Source organism: Morus notabilis, unplaced genomic scaffold, assembly GCF_000414095.1.
Source record: "Morus notabilis unplaced genomic scaffold, ASM41409v2 Scaffold552, whole genome shotgun sequence".
NCBI lineage: Eukaryota > Viridiplantae > Streptophyta > Magnoliopsida > Rosales > Moraceae > Morus > Morus notabilis.
The window spans coordinates 510,602-527,938 of NW_010384344.1; the positions used below are offsets into that span (position 1 = coordinate 510,602).

The window sequence follows — 17,337 nt, forward strand, 5'->3', positions numbered from 1 at the left end:
CGGTGTGACTTTCCTGACTATACATCGTCGAGGTTGCCACGTGGGAAAAGCTCTTCTGTGGGTATGGGCAGTCGCTTGTAGGTACAGTGCATCATTGCAGTTGGTTTCTTGGATAGTGGAGTAGTCACGTCGATCGTGTCAACTGTCACGTCCCCACTTCCCTGACGCCACGTGGCACTGGAAGGGCGGATCATAGCCGTCTGATTAAGCCCTTTCCTGTTGCTTTCTTCCCAACCGTTCGATCGCGCCTTTTCGAATCCACCGTCGGATGGGACCGAATCAGATTCTACGGTTGAGATTTGAAGCTTTTTGGACTCCTCGGAGACCCCTGGACTCCTCTTCGGGAGCATATATATGTCCTCATATCCACTGCTCTCTAGTCTCCAAGCCTTCAGGACGCCGTTATTCTGCTGGATTTTCGCTAGAGCCTTTCGTCTCCGTGCATCCTCCCGTGCTTTGCTCGTTCTTTGCCCTCAAACTTAGGCTCTCTTCGAATCTGGTAAGCCTTCATTCCCCTAGCTATTTCTGTGGGCCTGATTCCAGTGTCTCCAAAAGTCAGGCCAAAACGCATTATAAGGAGGGGAGATGCACTTTCCTGATGCCGCCGGCCATGCACCGGTGGCTGAGCCCGCACAGCCTGATCCGTTTGGGCGCGGTTGTCTTGGCCTGAGACCTTCGAGCTTGACTTTGGGTTTCCTTGACTTATGGCACAGTCTATTTTTCTTCTTGCACGGCACTCTTGACCTCTCGACCGCTAGGAGCTAACTCGTCCTTCTTTTTTGCCTATTTCCAGAACATGTCACCGACACAGACTAGAGGTCGAGAGGTCCCTGCGCATAGGGTCAGAGATGATCCTGAGGATGTTGCGACTTCGAGCACATCTTCAGGCGAAAGCGGGGACTCCCTGCTTCGTCAGGTCGACGAGTATGCTAAGGTGTCAGCCTCGATTTCTCAGCCAGACGTGCTTATACTCCTCGATGATAAGGGTTCTGACCTACGGGCTGGCCCTTCCGAGGGTTGAGGTTATGGGGTAGCCTCGACCAGCACACTCTCGGGACTGGCCACAGATCTCAACCCGTCCAAGATCAAGCCCCAAGCTGCTATGAGGGCATTCACCGATGCAGGGATCGACCCCTGAACTTTTACTTGATCATCCCGACCCCCAACGACAGGGCTCACAACCGCCCTCCCGGTCACATGACCGTGTATACTCGTGTGCTCAGCTTCGGGCTGACTCTGCCCTTCCATCCCTTTATGAAGGCCCTCTGTGGTCTCCAGAGGATTTCTCCTGCGCAATTGTCACCCAATTGTTGGGTGACAATAAATTCTATGATAATATTATGGATAAAGTTTTTGAGGCTCGACCTAACCATCGAGGAATTCTTGTACTGCTACTCCCTTAGGGCCTCCCCTAACCAAAGGGGGTTTTTCTATTTGTCCTCCCATTCTAAGTTCAAACCTCCTGTCCCACCTGAGGACGCCAAACATTCTCCTGAGGTCCTCCACATAGTCCTCAGTCTTCCTGCTCTTTACCAACATGTCATCCACGTACACCTCCATTGACTTTCCTATCTGTCCCGTGAACATTTTGTTGACAAGGCGTTGATTAGTTGCTCCAGCGTTTTTGAGACCGAAAGGCATCACTTTGTAACAATAGAGACCTCTGTCGGTAACAAACGCCGTGTGCTCTTCATCGCGGTCGAGCATTGGTATCTGGTTGTACCCAGAGTATGCGTCCATGAAGCTCAGCAAATCGTGTCCTGCCGTAGAGTCGACCAGCTGATCGATTCTGGGTAGTGGGAAGCTGTCCTTGGGACATGTTTTGTTTAGATCGCTGAAGTCGACGCATGTTCACCACTCCCCGTTAGGCTTCCGCACTAGTACGGGATTCGACACCCATTTGGGGTATAAGACTTCTCGTATGAAGTTATTTTTGATCAGTTTGTCGACCTCTTCCTGTAGGGCCTCGTATCGCTCAGCATTCATGGGTCGACACTTCTGTCTCTTGGGTGGACAATTCTCGTCGATGTTCAGCCTGTGACACATGATATCAGGGCTTATCCCTTCCATGTCTTCGTGGGTCCAGGCGAACACGTCGAGGCTTTCTCTGAGAAACTCGACCAGTCTTTTGCGAGCCTGCGCCCCTAGCTCCGAGCCCACCTTTAGCGTTCTCATCGGCTCTCTTTCATCGATGGGAACCTCAATCAATTCTTCGACCGGTCACGTTCCGGTCTCTTCTCTTAGGAGCCTTAGATCCAAATCGAGTCCTTCCGACCTGGTCTTCACCATCCTCAACTCTCTCCGTACCTGTGTCGGCTCGGCGTAGTGGCGGACTGTCTCCGAGTACGTAAGCCTCGACTCGTACTGATTTCCTCGGGCTCGTCCGATCCCGTTGGGAGTCAAGAACTTCATCATCTGGTGGTAGATGGATGTGACTGCTCTCAGGGCCCTCAACGTCGGGCACCCTATGACCGCATTGTATTGGCCGCCTCCCTTCACCACCAGAAACTTTGACAAGACAGTCGAGGTGTGTGGTCAGTCTCCAATGGTCATGGACAGCTCTATCGCCCCTTCCGGGATGACACTGTCCCCTGTGAAACCGTACAAAGGCTGTGCACTATTTTGCAGCCTTGCACGGGAGATCCCCATCTTGTCGAGGTAGTCGGAGTACAAGATGTCCACAGAACTGCCGTTGTCGACCAGGATGCGGCAAACCGTATGGTTGCCGATCATGGCCTCAATGACTAAAGCATCACTCTGGGGGAAATGTACCCCCATCGCGTCGGCCTCCGAGAAGGTGATCTCGGCCTCCTCGTGTCGCGCTGCCTTAGCCTCACGTTAGGAGACGTTCATGATCCTCTGGCTGAACTTTTCCTTTGCCTCTCGCGCGTACTCCTTCTATGTGCGGTGAGAGGTGCCGCCGAGGTATGGTCTCCCAAAGATCGTTCTTATAACGCCGACGGGTTTGGGCGGGTTGTCATGCCTCTGCTCTTCCCGTTAGTCATTGTTGCGTCGGTAGTTGTTGTTCCGACGGTGGCTCGGTATTCACCGAGCCTCCCTTCTCGGATCAATCTCTCGACCTCGTCCCTCAGGTCATAGCATTCGGCCGTAGTGTGCCTATTCTCGCCATGAAACCGACAGTACTTGTTTTGGTTCCTCCATGCTGGGTCAGACTTCAGCGGCTGTGGTCGACGCAGGACCTGGAGGTGACTGATCTCGTGGTAGACGTCCTCCATCCCGATAGTCAATGGGGCATAGGCGTCGTACCTTTGCAGCTTTGGTCGCTTGTTTTCCCCCTGATTCGTCGAGGCATTGCCACCCCTGTTGCTCGGAGCTGGGTTGTACCTCTACTCAGCTTACGCCTGAGGGTGACCTCGGCGCTTCTTACCGTTGTTTTTAATGCTCGCCTGCCCTACCTCTTCCTTGGCAGGGGTTGCTGCCTTGCTCTTCAGGGCCTTCTTAGCCTCCCCGGCGTTGATGAATCCCTGTGCCTTGTTAGGAATTCATGGTAGGTATGGGGTGGCCTCCGGTCGAGGTCTGTGCTGTAGGGGATATCCTTTTTCATGCTCGACAACGCCCCCATCAAGGCCACCTTGTCGGAAATTCCCTTTGTCGCGGCAACCTGTTCCTCAAACTGGGCTACCCAGTCCTTCAGGGACTCATCAGGCCCCTGGTACACCCTTGAGAGGTTTTGTTTCGGTGGGATGTATTTTTTGACACCTATGAACTGAGTCAAAAAGGCGTTCTTCAAATCATCCCAACTGGTGATGGAGTTTGGTTTCAAGGATCTGAACCATCTCCTCGCGGAATCAGAAAGGTGATTCTTGAATGCTCGGCACATGACCTCTTCGAGGTATCCATGCAGGATGATAACTCCATGAAATGGAGTCATTTAGCCTCTTTTGTGGATTAAAAAGTATACTTGTTCTTGAGAATTTATTTAGTTTTTAATACTTTTACCTTATTTTTATTTCATTTTATTTTATTTGAAATTAATTTTATTTTTAGTTTGTTTTAGGTATTTTTATTTTATTTTATTTTATTTTTATTTAGTTTCCTTTCAAAATAATTATTTTCCTCATTATGTAATTTAATTTTGGTGATAGGTGGGCTTAAATTATTACCTAGAGGGTAATTAGTATTAGTTTTCTCCTATATTTTGTCTTGTTAATAGTTTTTAGTTTGTGTTTCATAAATTCTCTCTCTCTTGTGATTAGCGTTTAAAAAGAGCTAATTTAGGTGCACTTTATGGTTAATCTCAGCTTTCAGAAAACGTGGTCGTTTGGAGCTTTGAGCAGCTTTTCATTTTTAGAGTATGAAGGAATCCTAGTCAGCATTGCTACAGCAAGACAAGCTGGGCCAGATGTGTGTTTTGCTGATAGCTGGACCTGAGCTGGTTAATGGGATGATTTTGTCCGTGAAGGGTGCTGATTGAGCCACTCATTGGAGGCTTTCTCATGTGCTGCCACATGGAATTAGGGTACAATAAGTACCTGCAGCTGAGAAGAAAGAAGGGGTCCTTGGTCATATTTTGTAACGTAGAGGCGGCTGAACTTGGAAAAGGAAACCACCTCCATTTTTCTGATCAAGTACCAGCTCCAATATTGGAAAGAAGAAGAAGAAAACATCACAGGGTGTTGAACGTAAAGGAAGTTCCATTGTTGATGCAGGAAGAGCTAAAAGAAACCTTAGAAAAGGGGGATTCAGATTCTCTCCTCATCACCTTAGTTTTTCTTACTCTCAATACTCTGTTTTACCTTGTTGAAGAACATTTACGTTTCTTTATAAATCTGAACTCGAATCCATATATAATTCTATGAGATTATGATTTGTTGGCTGAGATTGTTGAGTTGTTAAATATTGAAATGTTAGTTGATGTTGAATGGATCTAATGATTATTTCTTTGTTTATTCAAGTGAGTTGAATTTGTGCCTTAACTGTGATTGGGAAATCATAAGAGGGGAGTATAGCTTTGATTAGATATGGGAAGATTTAGTTAAGTGGACACAGCTTGAATAGTGCATGTTCTTAGATCTTGTTTTAGATTTTTGATTAACATGATATAGGAATATATTGTGTCTTGCATAACCATATGATTTAGAGCTTCATTCTCTGATTTTAGAGTCTAGATTTGCAAATAGATTTGTGGGATTTAGCTTTAAGGTCAGTAGACAGAGGATTGGAAAATCCCTGGTTTAGTAAATCTGGTTAACAGGAAGTAGTCGTTGCTGTCCGTTGCTGCAGCATCGCGCAGCATTGATAGGAGACAGTTTAGCAATTGTGAGCCACGCACAGTGACTTTGGCCAATTTTATTTGCACATTTTGTTATTAATTAGTTTTATCTTTGTTGTTCATTTTCTTACAGTCAAATTATTATTAGCTTTTAACATCTGAAAATCAACTTTAATTTTCTTCTTAAAACTTGAATAGAATTAACTTAGCAACTTGATTTCAAAAACACTCAATCCCTGTAGGACGATACTTGGTTATTCATCATTTTACTACTTGTTGACTCGTGCACTTGCGAGATTCTAGATTCACAATTTTAGGCAACACAGGACCATATGTCCTGTGTACACCTCCAAGTGGTTGTCCGGATCACTCCTTCCGTCATATAGCGGAATGTGGGGCGATTTATACTTGTCTGGAAGCGGCACCCGGATAACATTTTCTGTGAACGGGTGGTCGTGGGATGTGTACATCCTGGCGTCGACGTTGACCGCCTCGGCTAACTTCCCCACAACCTGCTCGAAGTTGTTTAATCGACTCTCGATCTACTTTTCAAGCCTGGCCATCTTCTCGGCCAGAGCCTTGTTATCTGCTACGAGCTCTTCCTCTCTTGCCAGCTGCACGACTTTCTCACGTCGAGCGTCGAGCCTCGTCCTAAGGTCTCTACCGTGCACAGACGAAGATCCCACGGGGACAGTATTCCTCCTATTTGCGTCCTGTTGCGGTCGAGGGGGCGCGTCCCTATTATTCACAGCTTGCGCCGCAGCCTTTTCCCGCGCTGTCCTCCGTGCCGCCCGTTGTGTACTCCCCACAGACCTGTTCGACTTGGTTGGGCGAGGATCATTGGCTCTACTATTACCGACCTCCTCGGTGTCACCGCGTTGGTCACCTATCTCTTGGTTCCCAACGGCGGCGTTCACCGGGTTCATCGGCGCGTCCTCCAACGGTGGCATTGAGTCCTGCCCTTGATCCCACCCAGCAAGGGCCGTAGCCATCCTCTCAATGGCTGCGGTGAGCGTTTTGACCTTCTTTTGAAGCTGGTCAATACGGTCTGGGGGATTTACGGCAGCCGGTGGGAGCGGATTCGTTGAGGTCCCCGCAGCGGTGGGATTTTGGCTTGCCTGGCTCCTCTGGTCGGCTGTTATCATGCGAGCATTCCTGGGAGGCATAGTTGTTGTTTCTTTTTGTTAAAAACTGGATTAGATTTATGGGCTTAAAGGCCCTCCTTCTAGCGCCAATTGTTAACGGTGTTTTTCTGACAACTCGTGATTATCTCTCCAAGAACCCTCACAACGACACTCACAGATTGGTTAAGGATTGAAGCTTAACAATAATGTAAAGAAGACAGAAATTTATAGTGGTTCGGCAAGGATTCTTGGCCTAGTCCACTTGTGGATGCACTAATCTTTCAGAGATTACAAGTTCTTTCTTGAATAATGTAATAGTGCGTAGCCCCTTTTTGGGTTTTCTTGGCTCTATTTATAGGCCTTTACATTTGATCATGCCTTCTTCATTTCCAAGGGGGAAGCCATCTTCCGTCCTCGATCCACGGGAGGGTAGGTGAGTTTTCATGATGACAGCCTCAGGAAATGCGGCTGATCCCTCTCATCTGCCACCTGATTTCCTGACTCTTGCAGTAGCGGTTGGACCAGTACTTCCTTCCCCAAGTTGATAAGACCGTTGATGGGTCTTGTTGGACGTGCTGTCTCGACGCAGTGACCTTCAGAAGTCGAGTCATTGTGCTCGACGCCTCTCGCCACGTATGATCTCTCGACGTAAAGGGCACCTTAGCTACAACTGTTCCCTCGACGCCAGCGACCGACTCCTAACGGGGAGTCCTCGGCGCCTGTCGTTCGAGAGAATGGTCGATTTCTCGACCATGGTGTAACAGCTTCGAATATTGTTAAATAGCTCATAATTAACCCTTGTGAACAAGTACAATATATTAGTTGTACATCAATATGAAACTACATTTTATCACATGACGTCTATCCAAAGAGTTTCTAACCAAAGGAGGAGCCAATGTGAAGTTCGGTGGCTGAGTCAATGGACAAAAAAGAGTGCCACCGAAGTCCATCCTTTGTTAATAAAGTGAGGACTTTACCTCCTAAATCTAGTTTTGCTAATGCTAGCTGTTGAAAGGGACATATTACTACTGAATACACAAAAAGGCAAATTTGATAGATGTGGAACTTTATATGCGTTCAGACATACTTATAGTGTGTGCAAGAGCGGCAAAGATAGACAAACATTCCAATTTTTCTCCAAATAGCCAAATCCTAAATCTCAAATGCCAAAATGTACCACAATAATGTTTAAGCATATGAAGTAAGATGTGATGATCACCTATTTTGGTAACATGCATGATTCATTATCCAAATATATACACATATGATATCAAACGCCTTCATTTTTTAAAAAAAAAATCTAGTATGGATAACGGACCCATTAAAAATTTTAGGATTAATTTCAGTTTGAGCCCCCCGGAAGAATATTCGCCTCCTTTTACCATTAAATTTTCAAGCGTCACACTAACGGCCTATGTGCTTAATAAACGTTGCACTTTCAATCTTTGTGACAAAACCATTAAAAATGGACGGAATGAGCATGTGAGGCACGTGTAATGCTTTTAATAAAGGTAAAATATATTAATTATGCGCCCATTTATAATTCCTTCACCTTCGCCCTCCTTCCACTCTTCCTTCTTTATCAAACAAGCTCTCGAGAACTGAACTTCGCAGGTAGTTCTAGTACAAAGGAACTTAGAAACCTTTGGAGATCCCATAACACATAAGTGCATGCGTATATGTGCTTATACATGTATGTATATGGATGTGCATGTGTACGAGAATTATGATTTTTTTTTTTTGGTGTAATTGGTGACGGAGTAAACTGACAAGATAGAGTGGCGCAGAAGTCCATCTATTATTTGTTGATAAGTAGTGAGAACTCTTTTCCGCCTAATTCAACTTTGTGGGATGTTGAAAGGGACCTAACTTCACTGAATGGACAAAAAGTAATTGATAATTGAGAACTTGGGATTCACAAATATTATATAGTGCGTGCATAGGCGGCAACTGATCAGGACAAATATCTCCCTAGTTAACACACATAACCTAAATCTAATCTCTTTTGTACTGATTAATGAACTTTAGTTTGTACTTACATACTCATATACTCAAAATCCCAAAAGCTCACTATTCCAAAAAAAAAAAAAAAATCACAAATGCTCAATCGAGCAAACGTTTAAAGATCTCTTATCATATGTGACTTTAGTTTGTTCTTCACACGCGTGCATGTACACACATATAATATATATATATATATATATATATTCTATTGTATGTTTAAAGAGCTTCTTAAATGCTACTTTCTTGTGGAAGTGTTTGAATTATCTACCGCAAGAACTTTTATTCTCTAAAATAGGTTTCAATCAAAATCATAAAATGTGGCTTGTGAAGAAACTCTTTTGAATAGACTTTACAATTTTTTGACATATTATAAACTTTATTCTAATATTTTTATTGTTGCGAGAAAATTTTGAAATCATTTTGATCTATTAAGTGTTTTCTTTTTTTTTCTTTTTCTGTTAAAAATGTGGTTCCAAATGCTCATTCAAAACATAAGTAAAACCTCTATCAAAAGATCCATAATATAATAGTATACTATATTAAATATGCAACAAATTCTTATTAAATGAGTGTCTTATACTCCCTTAAAATGATGAACTTACTCTTCCCTCCTAATCCAAATTATGATTCAAAAAATAAAAATAAAAATAAAGAAAGAGAGATCCGATAGTATATAACCACTTGTAAAAGCAGCGTACTATATATGTTAATGCCCAATTATTGACTTGAGTGAAAGAGCTCTTTACTCGAGATCTGTCCGACATGGAAGAAATGATACTAGTACTTGAAATATGACTAACTTGTAAACGTGTGTGTGTGTGAGAGAGAGAGAGAGAGAGAGAGAGAGAGAGATTAAGAGAGTTACAATTTTTCACCTTGTATAATTTAATGAGCAATTAGAACAAAGAAAGAAATTAAACAAATAATACAATCAACCATATAAGAAATTAAACAAATAATACAATCAACCATATAAAAGAACAAAGAATAGCTAATGAAAAGTGAAAGAGTAAGTACCCCACTTAAGTCACTTCACTGTATTATTAATTCATGAACCACTAATACAATAGATCAATCAAAGATACAAAAATGTTTATAACTATCTATACATAATCTCTTCAGCAAGTATACATTACTGCCAGTTGTCCCACGTGGTCGGTACAACACTTTTTTTCCTATGTCACGTTCGTCAAGCCTTTTTTTTTTTTTTTTTTTTTCAAATTTTGCACATCTCTGACAAGCCATGGTTGGCATTTGTTGTTTAGCATAATCAAAACAATATCTTCTCACACACCAGATTTGAAAATCAAATCCACGTATAAATTGGTCCTTAATATAAAAAAAAACCTTCTTTTATATCGAAATTTCGGAGTAACCCTAATCATAAGTTTCAACTAATTAAGGCACACTTAATCATATTATAATTTTTGATTTGATATATAATTGGTTAAGCACTGGCGCAGGAGGTGCAGTTGCAGGTTTTGGGGACGAAAGCGCAGACTCCGAAGGGCTTGTTGGGGAGATGGCAGTCGATGCCGAAGCAGCATGGCATAGAGGCGCAGATGGGGCCCGCGCAGCATTTGCATAGCAGACATAGCTGGAATGGCGCCAGCTTCCGCCGCCCTCCGCTCCCGCTGCCTGCAGCCGTAGGCTCCACTTCTATCGATCGGTACTCCGTTAGACCGACCGGCAGGAATATTCCAGCCGTCGGAGTAAACTCGTCAATATGGGCTGCATGGAATCCTGCATGCATATTGGTTAATCATAGGAAACGCATATCAATAAATATCATATAGTAGTACTAATTATTATTATTAGTGGAGAACATCATGTGTATATATATGAATTATTTAATGTTCAATTTTGGCTTACCTAGAATCAATTGGGAAAGGAAGAAGAGTAAAAAGAGGGCTGATTTTGTGAAAATTTTGGTTGTAAAGTTGTTCATGTCTTTGCAGCCTAGCTAGCTAGGAGAGAGAGACAGAGAGGTGTGGAGGGCAATTGTGTGAAATGAAAAGAAATTTGAGTGGTGGAAAGAAGTTGAGAAGAGATTTGTTAAAGAGAGCTGGACGATGTGGGACAATTGAATGGGTATATTATTGGCCACTCAAAACCTTTCTTCCATTGTGTTTCTATATATAAAGCCAAGGTTGGAATCTGGGTTTTGGGTGTTAAAGATAAAGAGCTCAAATTACAAGATCCGACCCGTTCTGGTACAGGATCAGCCCCTAACTTAGGGTTGGCAATCCGGGTAGCGACAAGATGACACGACTCAAAACCCGTACGAAATTAGCGAGTTTGAGTTTATCATAAATATGTACGGGTCAAATCAGGTCGAACCCGTGAAACACGATAAATAACGTGTCATTTTCATATTGACCCGCCAACCCGCAATTGACCCGCCATAACCCGTTTATTAAATGTGTCATATTTGGGTAACACAAATACACAACCCGTTTATTACCCATTTTATAAACAGGTTCAAAAATAGGTTCAGAAATAGGTTAACACGACCCATTTATCACCTATTTTATAAACATGTTCAAAAATAGGTTTAGAAATAGGTTAACACGACCCATTTATCACCCATTTTATAAACGGGTTGATAGGTAATCAACGGGTTGACACGACACGTTTATGACATGTTTAATAAACGGGTTATTCGTGTTGTGTCGTGTCAACCCGCCAATATACAGGTCGTGTTTGGGTTTTGTATTTCGCCATGATTAATAAACGGGTCGTGTTCGTGTCAGATCTCTTCGTGTTAACTGAGGGGGTCAACACGACACGAATACGACCCGTCAACACGAATTGTCACCCCTACCCCAACCCCATAGAGAGAGAGAGAGAGACCCAGTTCTGGTATTGAAAATTTTTACATGCCACACACGTAATGTGTAATGATTTTCAAAGTTTTGTAAGTTAATTTGCTCTACTTGAAAAAAAATTATATACACAAATAACTTGTCCAATTAACAACTTTACAAATGATTTCAGAGTGGTTAAAAAGTGGTTCACTAACCCCTTTTTTAATTAATGCCAAAGAACGCTAAACGGGATCTGATTCTAGGCCCTTCTGTTTATACGCCAAAAACGCAAAAATAAATAAATAAGTAAATGAAAAGAATAGTATAATTTTGAGATTCAAATCTTTGTTTCAGGTTTTAGATCTGAAAGCCTCCTACTTTCTAAATCCTAGTTATAGATCGACTTCCCAACAGAATCTGATCTAAAAATCATTGAAATTATAAGATACTTTAGCAATTAAAATTGCTAAAGCTGATACCTACAAACATATACAGGTTTAGTGATAGTACAACAAGAATGTGACATTAACAGTGAACGCGATTGACAGTGAAATGAAGACAAGATGTGCTAATGCTCTGTAACTCTCCCTGTAATGAAACCATATGTTTGAAATTTAAATTTTTTATGAGAGAAAAATACTATACTATAATTAATATTTTAAGTTTGAGTATATAAAATAAACGGACCGAAAATAGAGAAGACAGGAAATGGTCATAAAAACTAGGTGTTTTTGTTTTTTTTTTTTTTTTTCCATCCAACAGCATATCCTTAACTACATGCTACAAGGCTAAGGAAGCTTTTCATACGGCAATTCCCATTTTGATACATAAGCAAGACCGGAATATAAATACAAGAACCAAGGAAAAAACAAAACAATCAACACAGGTTTGGGATCACCATGAAATCATGTACATGAGATCAAAAGAGGCGAGTGCATCCATGTAACAAGCGAATTTCTCCATTTCATAAAAAGGGGTGGGGGGAAAAAAGCACACCAAGCAAGTATACATATGGATTGACACTTCTCATCTAACTCTGCATGCTGCGGGAGCTCCAGGGGAACAATTCGGATTAGGAGATCGACAACTAGAGCCAGGACCGACATTATTGGTGAACCTTGGTCGCATCCGGTAATCAGAGATTCCACTCCTGGCAAATGGGCCGGCATTGCCAAGTGACAACGATGATGATACTTCTGTTGCGGCATTTCCACTTTGCAAAGGTTCAAGCGTTTCGACTACATCACTCATTAATGGCCTCGCTTTGGGGTTTTGGCTCAAACAATAGTATGCCAAGCTGCATGCCTTCTGTGCTGCCCTTACCGAGTACTGATTCTCCAACCTTGGATCAATTATTTGAAGCAACTTTCTCTTGTCATTTAGTTTAGGTCTGGCCCAATCTACCAAGTTCTGTTCTTTGCTTGGTCTTGTCTTATCAACCGATCTCCTTCCTGTTAAAAGCTCCAAAAGAACTACTCCAAAGCTGTAAACATCGCTCCTGGAAGTCAAGTGACCTGCCCATTGCACATAAACCTCATTAAGAAAAGCAGCACATGCACAACTTCTATGTGTTGTAAAAGGATTTGATGCTCCCAAGACATGAAGGCAACAGAAGGCATTCGTTTAGGGTTTGGCACCCATGACTATTAGATCACAATAAGTAAGCAAGGTACAGATCTTTTCTGTGCAAGCGAGGATATGACCAGCAAATATTGCCTCTATACATATTTGTAATATTTACAAGAAAGTTTGTGCGGAAATAAATTGACGCCGCACTTACATAAAGATCTTTCTCGCTCCATCACAAAATTGTAATATTGGATCTTGTTAAATTATTGAAAACTGTCTCTCTATATACTTCCTATGCAAATTAGGGCAACATGTAATACATTTGTTGCTTTATCATCATTCGGTTAGTGGCTGCATGTAATTCAGGGTAAAAATTTCACATGCTCGCATTCTTCATACAACAAAGCTGAAGGTTTAACCATTCAAATCTTATGTGAAAAAACATGTGAATGCATCAACCAGCAAACTCTTGATGTCCTTCGTGAAAGAACAGAATATGAAGGGTTATATATGTGGAGGAAATCTCTAAATGATACAGTAAAAATGGTTATAACAATCCCACCATCTTATCCAATACCTAATTGTTAGTCAACTATATCATATAGTGACAGAAAAATCAATCTTTTTGACACGACAAGACAATCCAAAATGTTCCATGCAGAAAATCTTTAGCAAGACCAAAATGTTCCATGCAAAATGTTCCATCCAAAATGTCCCACCAAAATGTTCCAAAATGTTCTATTTAAAAGTACAACCTAGTTCTATGAAAATCAAGGATTTCCGATTTTGAAACATATAGGGAAAGCATACCAGTCATTACGTATTCTGGAGCTGCATAACCATAGGTACCCATTACTCGAGTTGATACATGAGTCTCATCACCCTGTGGTCCAGCTTTAGCAAGACCAAAATCAGAGAGCTTGGCTGTATAATCCTGCAAAATTAATTGGCAATCAGTTGGATAAACAGGAAATCATCCTACTATAAAGAATAAACATTATGAAATAACTTGTATAATTATGAGGTCTGGAACACTACTCACAGAGTCTAATAATATATTAGACGTCTTAAAGTCCCGATAGATAACAGGCCTTTCTGCATTGTGAAGAAAAGCGAGACCTTTCGCAGCTCCCAGAGCAATCGCCATTCTTGTTGCCCAAGATAATGGAACAGATGCCTCTGTATCAAGGATACATAGAAAATAAAGTTCAGAGAAATACAAATATATGTGGACATATCACTGGAAACCTAGTAAAATAACATTGTTGCAAACAAACCACAATCTAAAAATACTGGAGAACAATTAATTTATATCACCACATAAATTTCTGAGAAAAACTTGTTTTAGATTTAAATAGAAAAAACTTCATGTTATAATGAAATAAAGCAGACAAACTTTATCATAAATGATAAAACACGAATTTCTCACGACAAAAATCAAAGATTTTGCAACCAAATTAATTATGCAATAAAATAGTATCACTACCAATTTCACATTAGAACTAGTAACCAAACCCTGTAAGAACTTAGTACCAATGTCAGTGCAAAACTAGTTCAAGAACAATATATATGACTAGAGCGCCATACAAGAAAGCACGGTAGCAGCAATAGCATGTAATGGATAAAGAAAAGATCAGAGAGTTGGTTTCGCCTCAAAAAAAGAATTGGAAGAAATGATTTTTGTTTTCAATGGAATATTTGCAGCCTCTCTCTTTTTCTCATTTCATCTATTCATTTACACTAGCTAATAAGAGCAAAAAAAAAACATGTCAAATTGTACTACAACCACACTCGCTTTTTCTTTAAAATAAAAAAAAAGAAAAGAAAAGAAAGAGAGTCCAGAGCTTGATATTAACACATCAAACTGGTAAGGAAAGTAAGGAATATAGACAAATGTTGTGCAAGTTATTAATAAAGACACTTCCCAATTGTCCCTGATATTGGTTTAAAATACAATAGTTGCTGATAAAGAGTTCTAGAAATGTAAAGAAAAAATAGCTATTCATACTTCGAAAAAGGTGATTCTCAAGGCTTCCACGGAACATGAATTCATACACAAGTAACCTGTGCTCATCCTCGCAACAATATCCAATCAACTTTACCAGATTAGGATGCCTAAGCTGCCCCAGAAAGTTTACCTCAGTCTGTAAAGAAAAAAGTGACAAAAATTCATCATCAGCCCAACAAGTCAAAATAAAAAATCTCAAAAAAAACCCAAATGGGCAAGACCAATATATATCTCTGTGTGTGTGTGTGTGGGTGTGTGTGTGTGTGTGTGTGTGTGTGTGTAAGCTTCTTACAAGCCATTCTCGATGACCCTGAAGACCCTCCTTGTTGAGAACTTTGACGGCGACGGGGAGAGACTTAAGGCCGACCCTGACATTCTCATCAATGTACCCTTTATACACAGTTCCAAAGCCTCCTTCGCCGAGAATGTAATCGGAGCGAAAGCTCTTCGTGATGGTCTCGAGCTCGTAGAGTGTAAAGGCAATGACATGGGTGTAGAGCATGGCATTCTTCCGCGAGTCCTCGAAGTTCCGCGGCGTCGAGGGATCGCTCAGATCTGATATGGACCGATTGTGGCTCTGCTTCTTCTCCCCGTTCTTAACAGGCAATGACGATATCATATTCAGCTGTTGAACTATTCCCCAACAAAAAAAAGGAACAAATTTAGAAACCCTAACTCGAATTTTCAGTTCCAATTGAAATTTCAACTTCAATTTCAAATATCTCAGTGAAATTCATGCGCGCTCGAAGTGAAAGAGTCGCATTGTGCTTTTTCAGTTCCGGAATCCGAAATGTTGCAGAAATCCCCAAATTTAAGCCAACGATAAAGAAGAATCATTACAAGAATTACAAGACGCCATTAATTTAGTGAATGAGAAAGGTAACAATGCCAGAGGCATTAGATCTGTAAAAATGGAGATTTAGAAACAGAAACGAACCTTGTGCATTGGTGACAACTGCAGATTCTTCTCTAGTACCGCAATTTCCCATTCTTCGTCTTCAACTTCTAGTTCGTTTCTTGCGAATTAGATTTCGACAGTGACTGTTGAAAGTAAGATTGAGAGTGTGAAAGGAATTTGAGTTCTGCAATTTCAGTAGTTGAGAGGAAGAAGAAGAAAAGAAGAAGAAGAAGTGAAGAGAAGCGACGGTTGATGCGGTTGAAGAAGTTGTGTGGGTGGGACTGTTGCTGTTGGTGGTGTTGGGCTTACTATTGATGATGATATGGCATTGGCACACACGACTTTCATTCTTCTGTGGCCCTTTCTCTCTCTTCACTCTCTCTCTCTCTTCAAAATTTTTTCCTCTTTATATATATAACTCTTATCTCTTTACTGTACCATAAAGGCTATAATTACAATTCGCAATTAATCATGCATATCCCTTTTTGATCTTGTGAATAAAATGTTTTACATTTTTAGATTCTGCAATTTAATCTAATTTCATCTTGGGGGATTTTTTTGTACGTCTAGAAAAAATGAGTTATTCGTAATTTTTTATTTTCAATTATTAGATTTGTTTCTGATTAAATTTAACGATTTTTATTACCGGTAGATTATCTCTTTAAAGCTTATTAGAAAAATTCTCTTTGATTTTATCATAAAGTTTAAAGGGGCAGAAAGGGAAGAAAATTGAATTGGATTTTACTTTGGCTTTATTTTTTCTTTTCCTATTTGAGATTATGAAATTGAAGTGGGAAATAATTGTCTTCTCTTCTGAAAATCCTCACAATATTTTTCCAAATTTGGAACTTTCTCCTTTCTGCGTCTTTTCTGCTATGTAATATTAAACTAGAAACTTGAATTGTAAATTAGAGAAGTCAACGTAAACACTATTGTTATCTTGAGAATAAATGCTTTGCAAATTCAGATATTGTAATTTTAGTAACGTTTAATTTAATTTAATTTGATTTAGCATTGTTGAAATGAGTTTAAAAGGGCAAAAGGGGAAGAAAAACAATGCTTATGAATTATTTTACTTTGGATTTTCTTCTTCTTCTTTTTCTTCTTTTCTTTTCTCCATGAGGTTATGAAATTGAAGTGAGAAATAAACTGTCTTCTCTTTTGGAACATTTTTACTATTTTCTAGTATATACTATTAAAATTAAAAATTGGAATTATAAGGGAGTTTTTATGGTACATTGTAAATTTTTAATACAGACTTATATAAATTTAATCGTTAAAAAATTAATTTAATAATTAAAATTAATTATTTTTTATTATTGGAGTAAAATAACATGCTCCATTATAAAGATTCTCAAATTATAATTAATAATTTAAAGAGAAAAACACTTGGAAAAAGAAAAAAGAAAAGAAAAGAACACTTGGAAAAAGAAAAAAAAAAGGAAAGAAAAGAAGTGCATAACTTGTATTTCCGCTGGCTCATCTCTTCCATATTTGCAGTTGTTGCACTGAGTGGGTCCAAGCCACGCCCACTTAGCTGTCTCCAGCTGGATATTTCCTCCAAATTATACTCAGTTTTCCTTTTATTTATTTATTTATTTATTTTGCTGAATCAGTTTTCCTTATATTTATTTCTTTTTGGGAGCCTTTATACAATTCAAGAAACATTGTCATTGGTTGTCACTTCTCACAGT

At 40.5% G+C, this 17,337-nt stretch overlaps 2 protein-coding genes across 2 annotated transcripts; both read right to left on the reverse strand.

Annotated features, from left to right (window-relative positions):
* Positions 1-9,383: 9,383 nt before the first annotated feature.
* Positions 9,384-10,478, reverse strand: LOC112094834. The gene is made up of 2 exons (XM_024176550.1): positions 10,234-10,478; positions 9,384-10,104 (listed from the first exon to the last, which is right to left on the reverse strand). Exons 1-2 carry the CDS (start codon positions 10,307-10,309, stop codon positions 9,809-9,811), a joined length of 372 nt encoding a protein of 123 aa, XP_024032318.1. The 5' UTR covers positions 10,310-10,478; the 3' UTR covers positions 9,384-9,808.
* Positions 10,479-11,876: 1,398 nt separating this feature from the next.
* Positions 11,877-16,034, reverse strand: LOC112094833 (probable serine/threonine-protein kinase PBL8). The gene is made up of 6 exons (XM_024176547.1): positions 15,683-16,034; positions 15,038-15,378; positions 14,746-14,881; positions 13,780-13,916; positions 13,548-13,671; positions 11,877-12,682 (listed from the first exon to the last, which is right to left on the reverse strand). Exons 1-6 carry the CDS (start codon positions 15,732-15,734, stop codon positions 12,195-12,197), a joined length of 1,278 nt encoding a protein of 425 aa, XP_024032315.1. The 5' UTR covers positions 15,735-16,034; the 3' UTR covers positions 11,877-12,194.
* Positions 16,035-17,337: the final 1,303 nt, after the last annotated feature.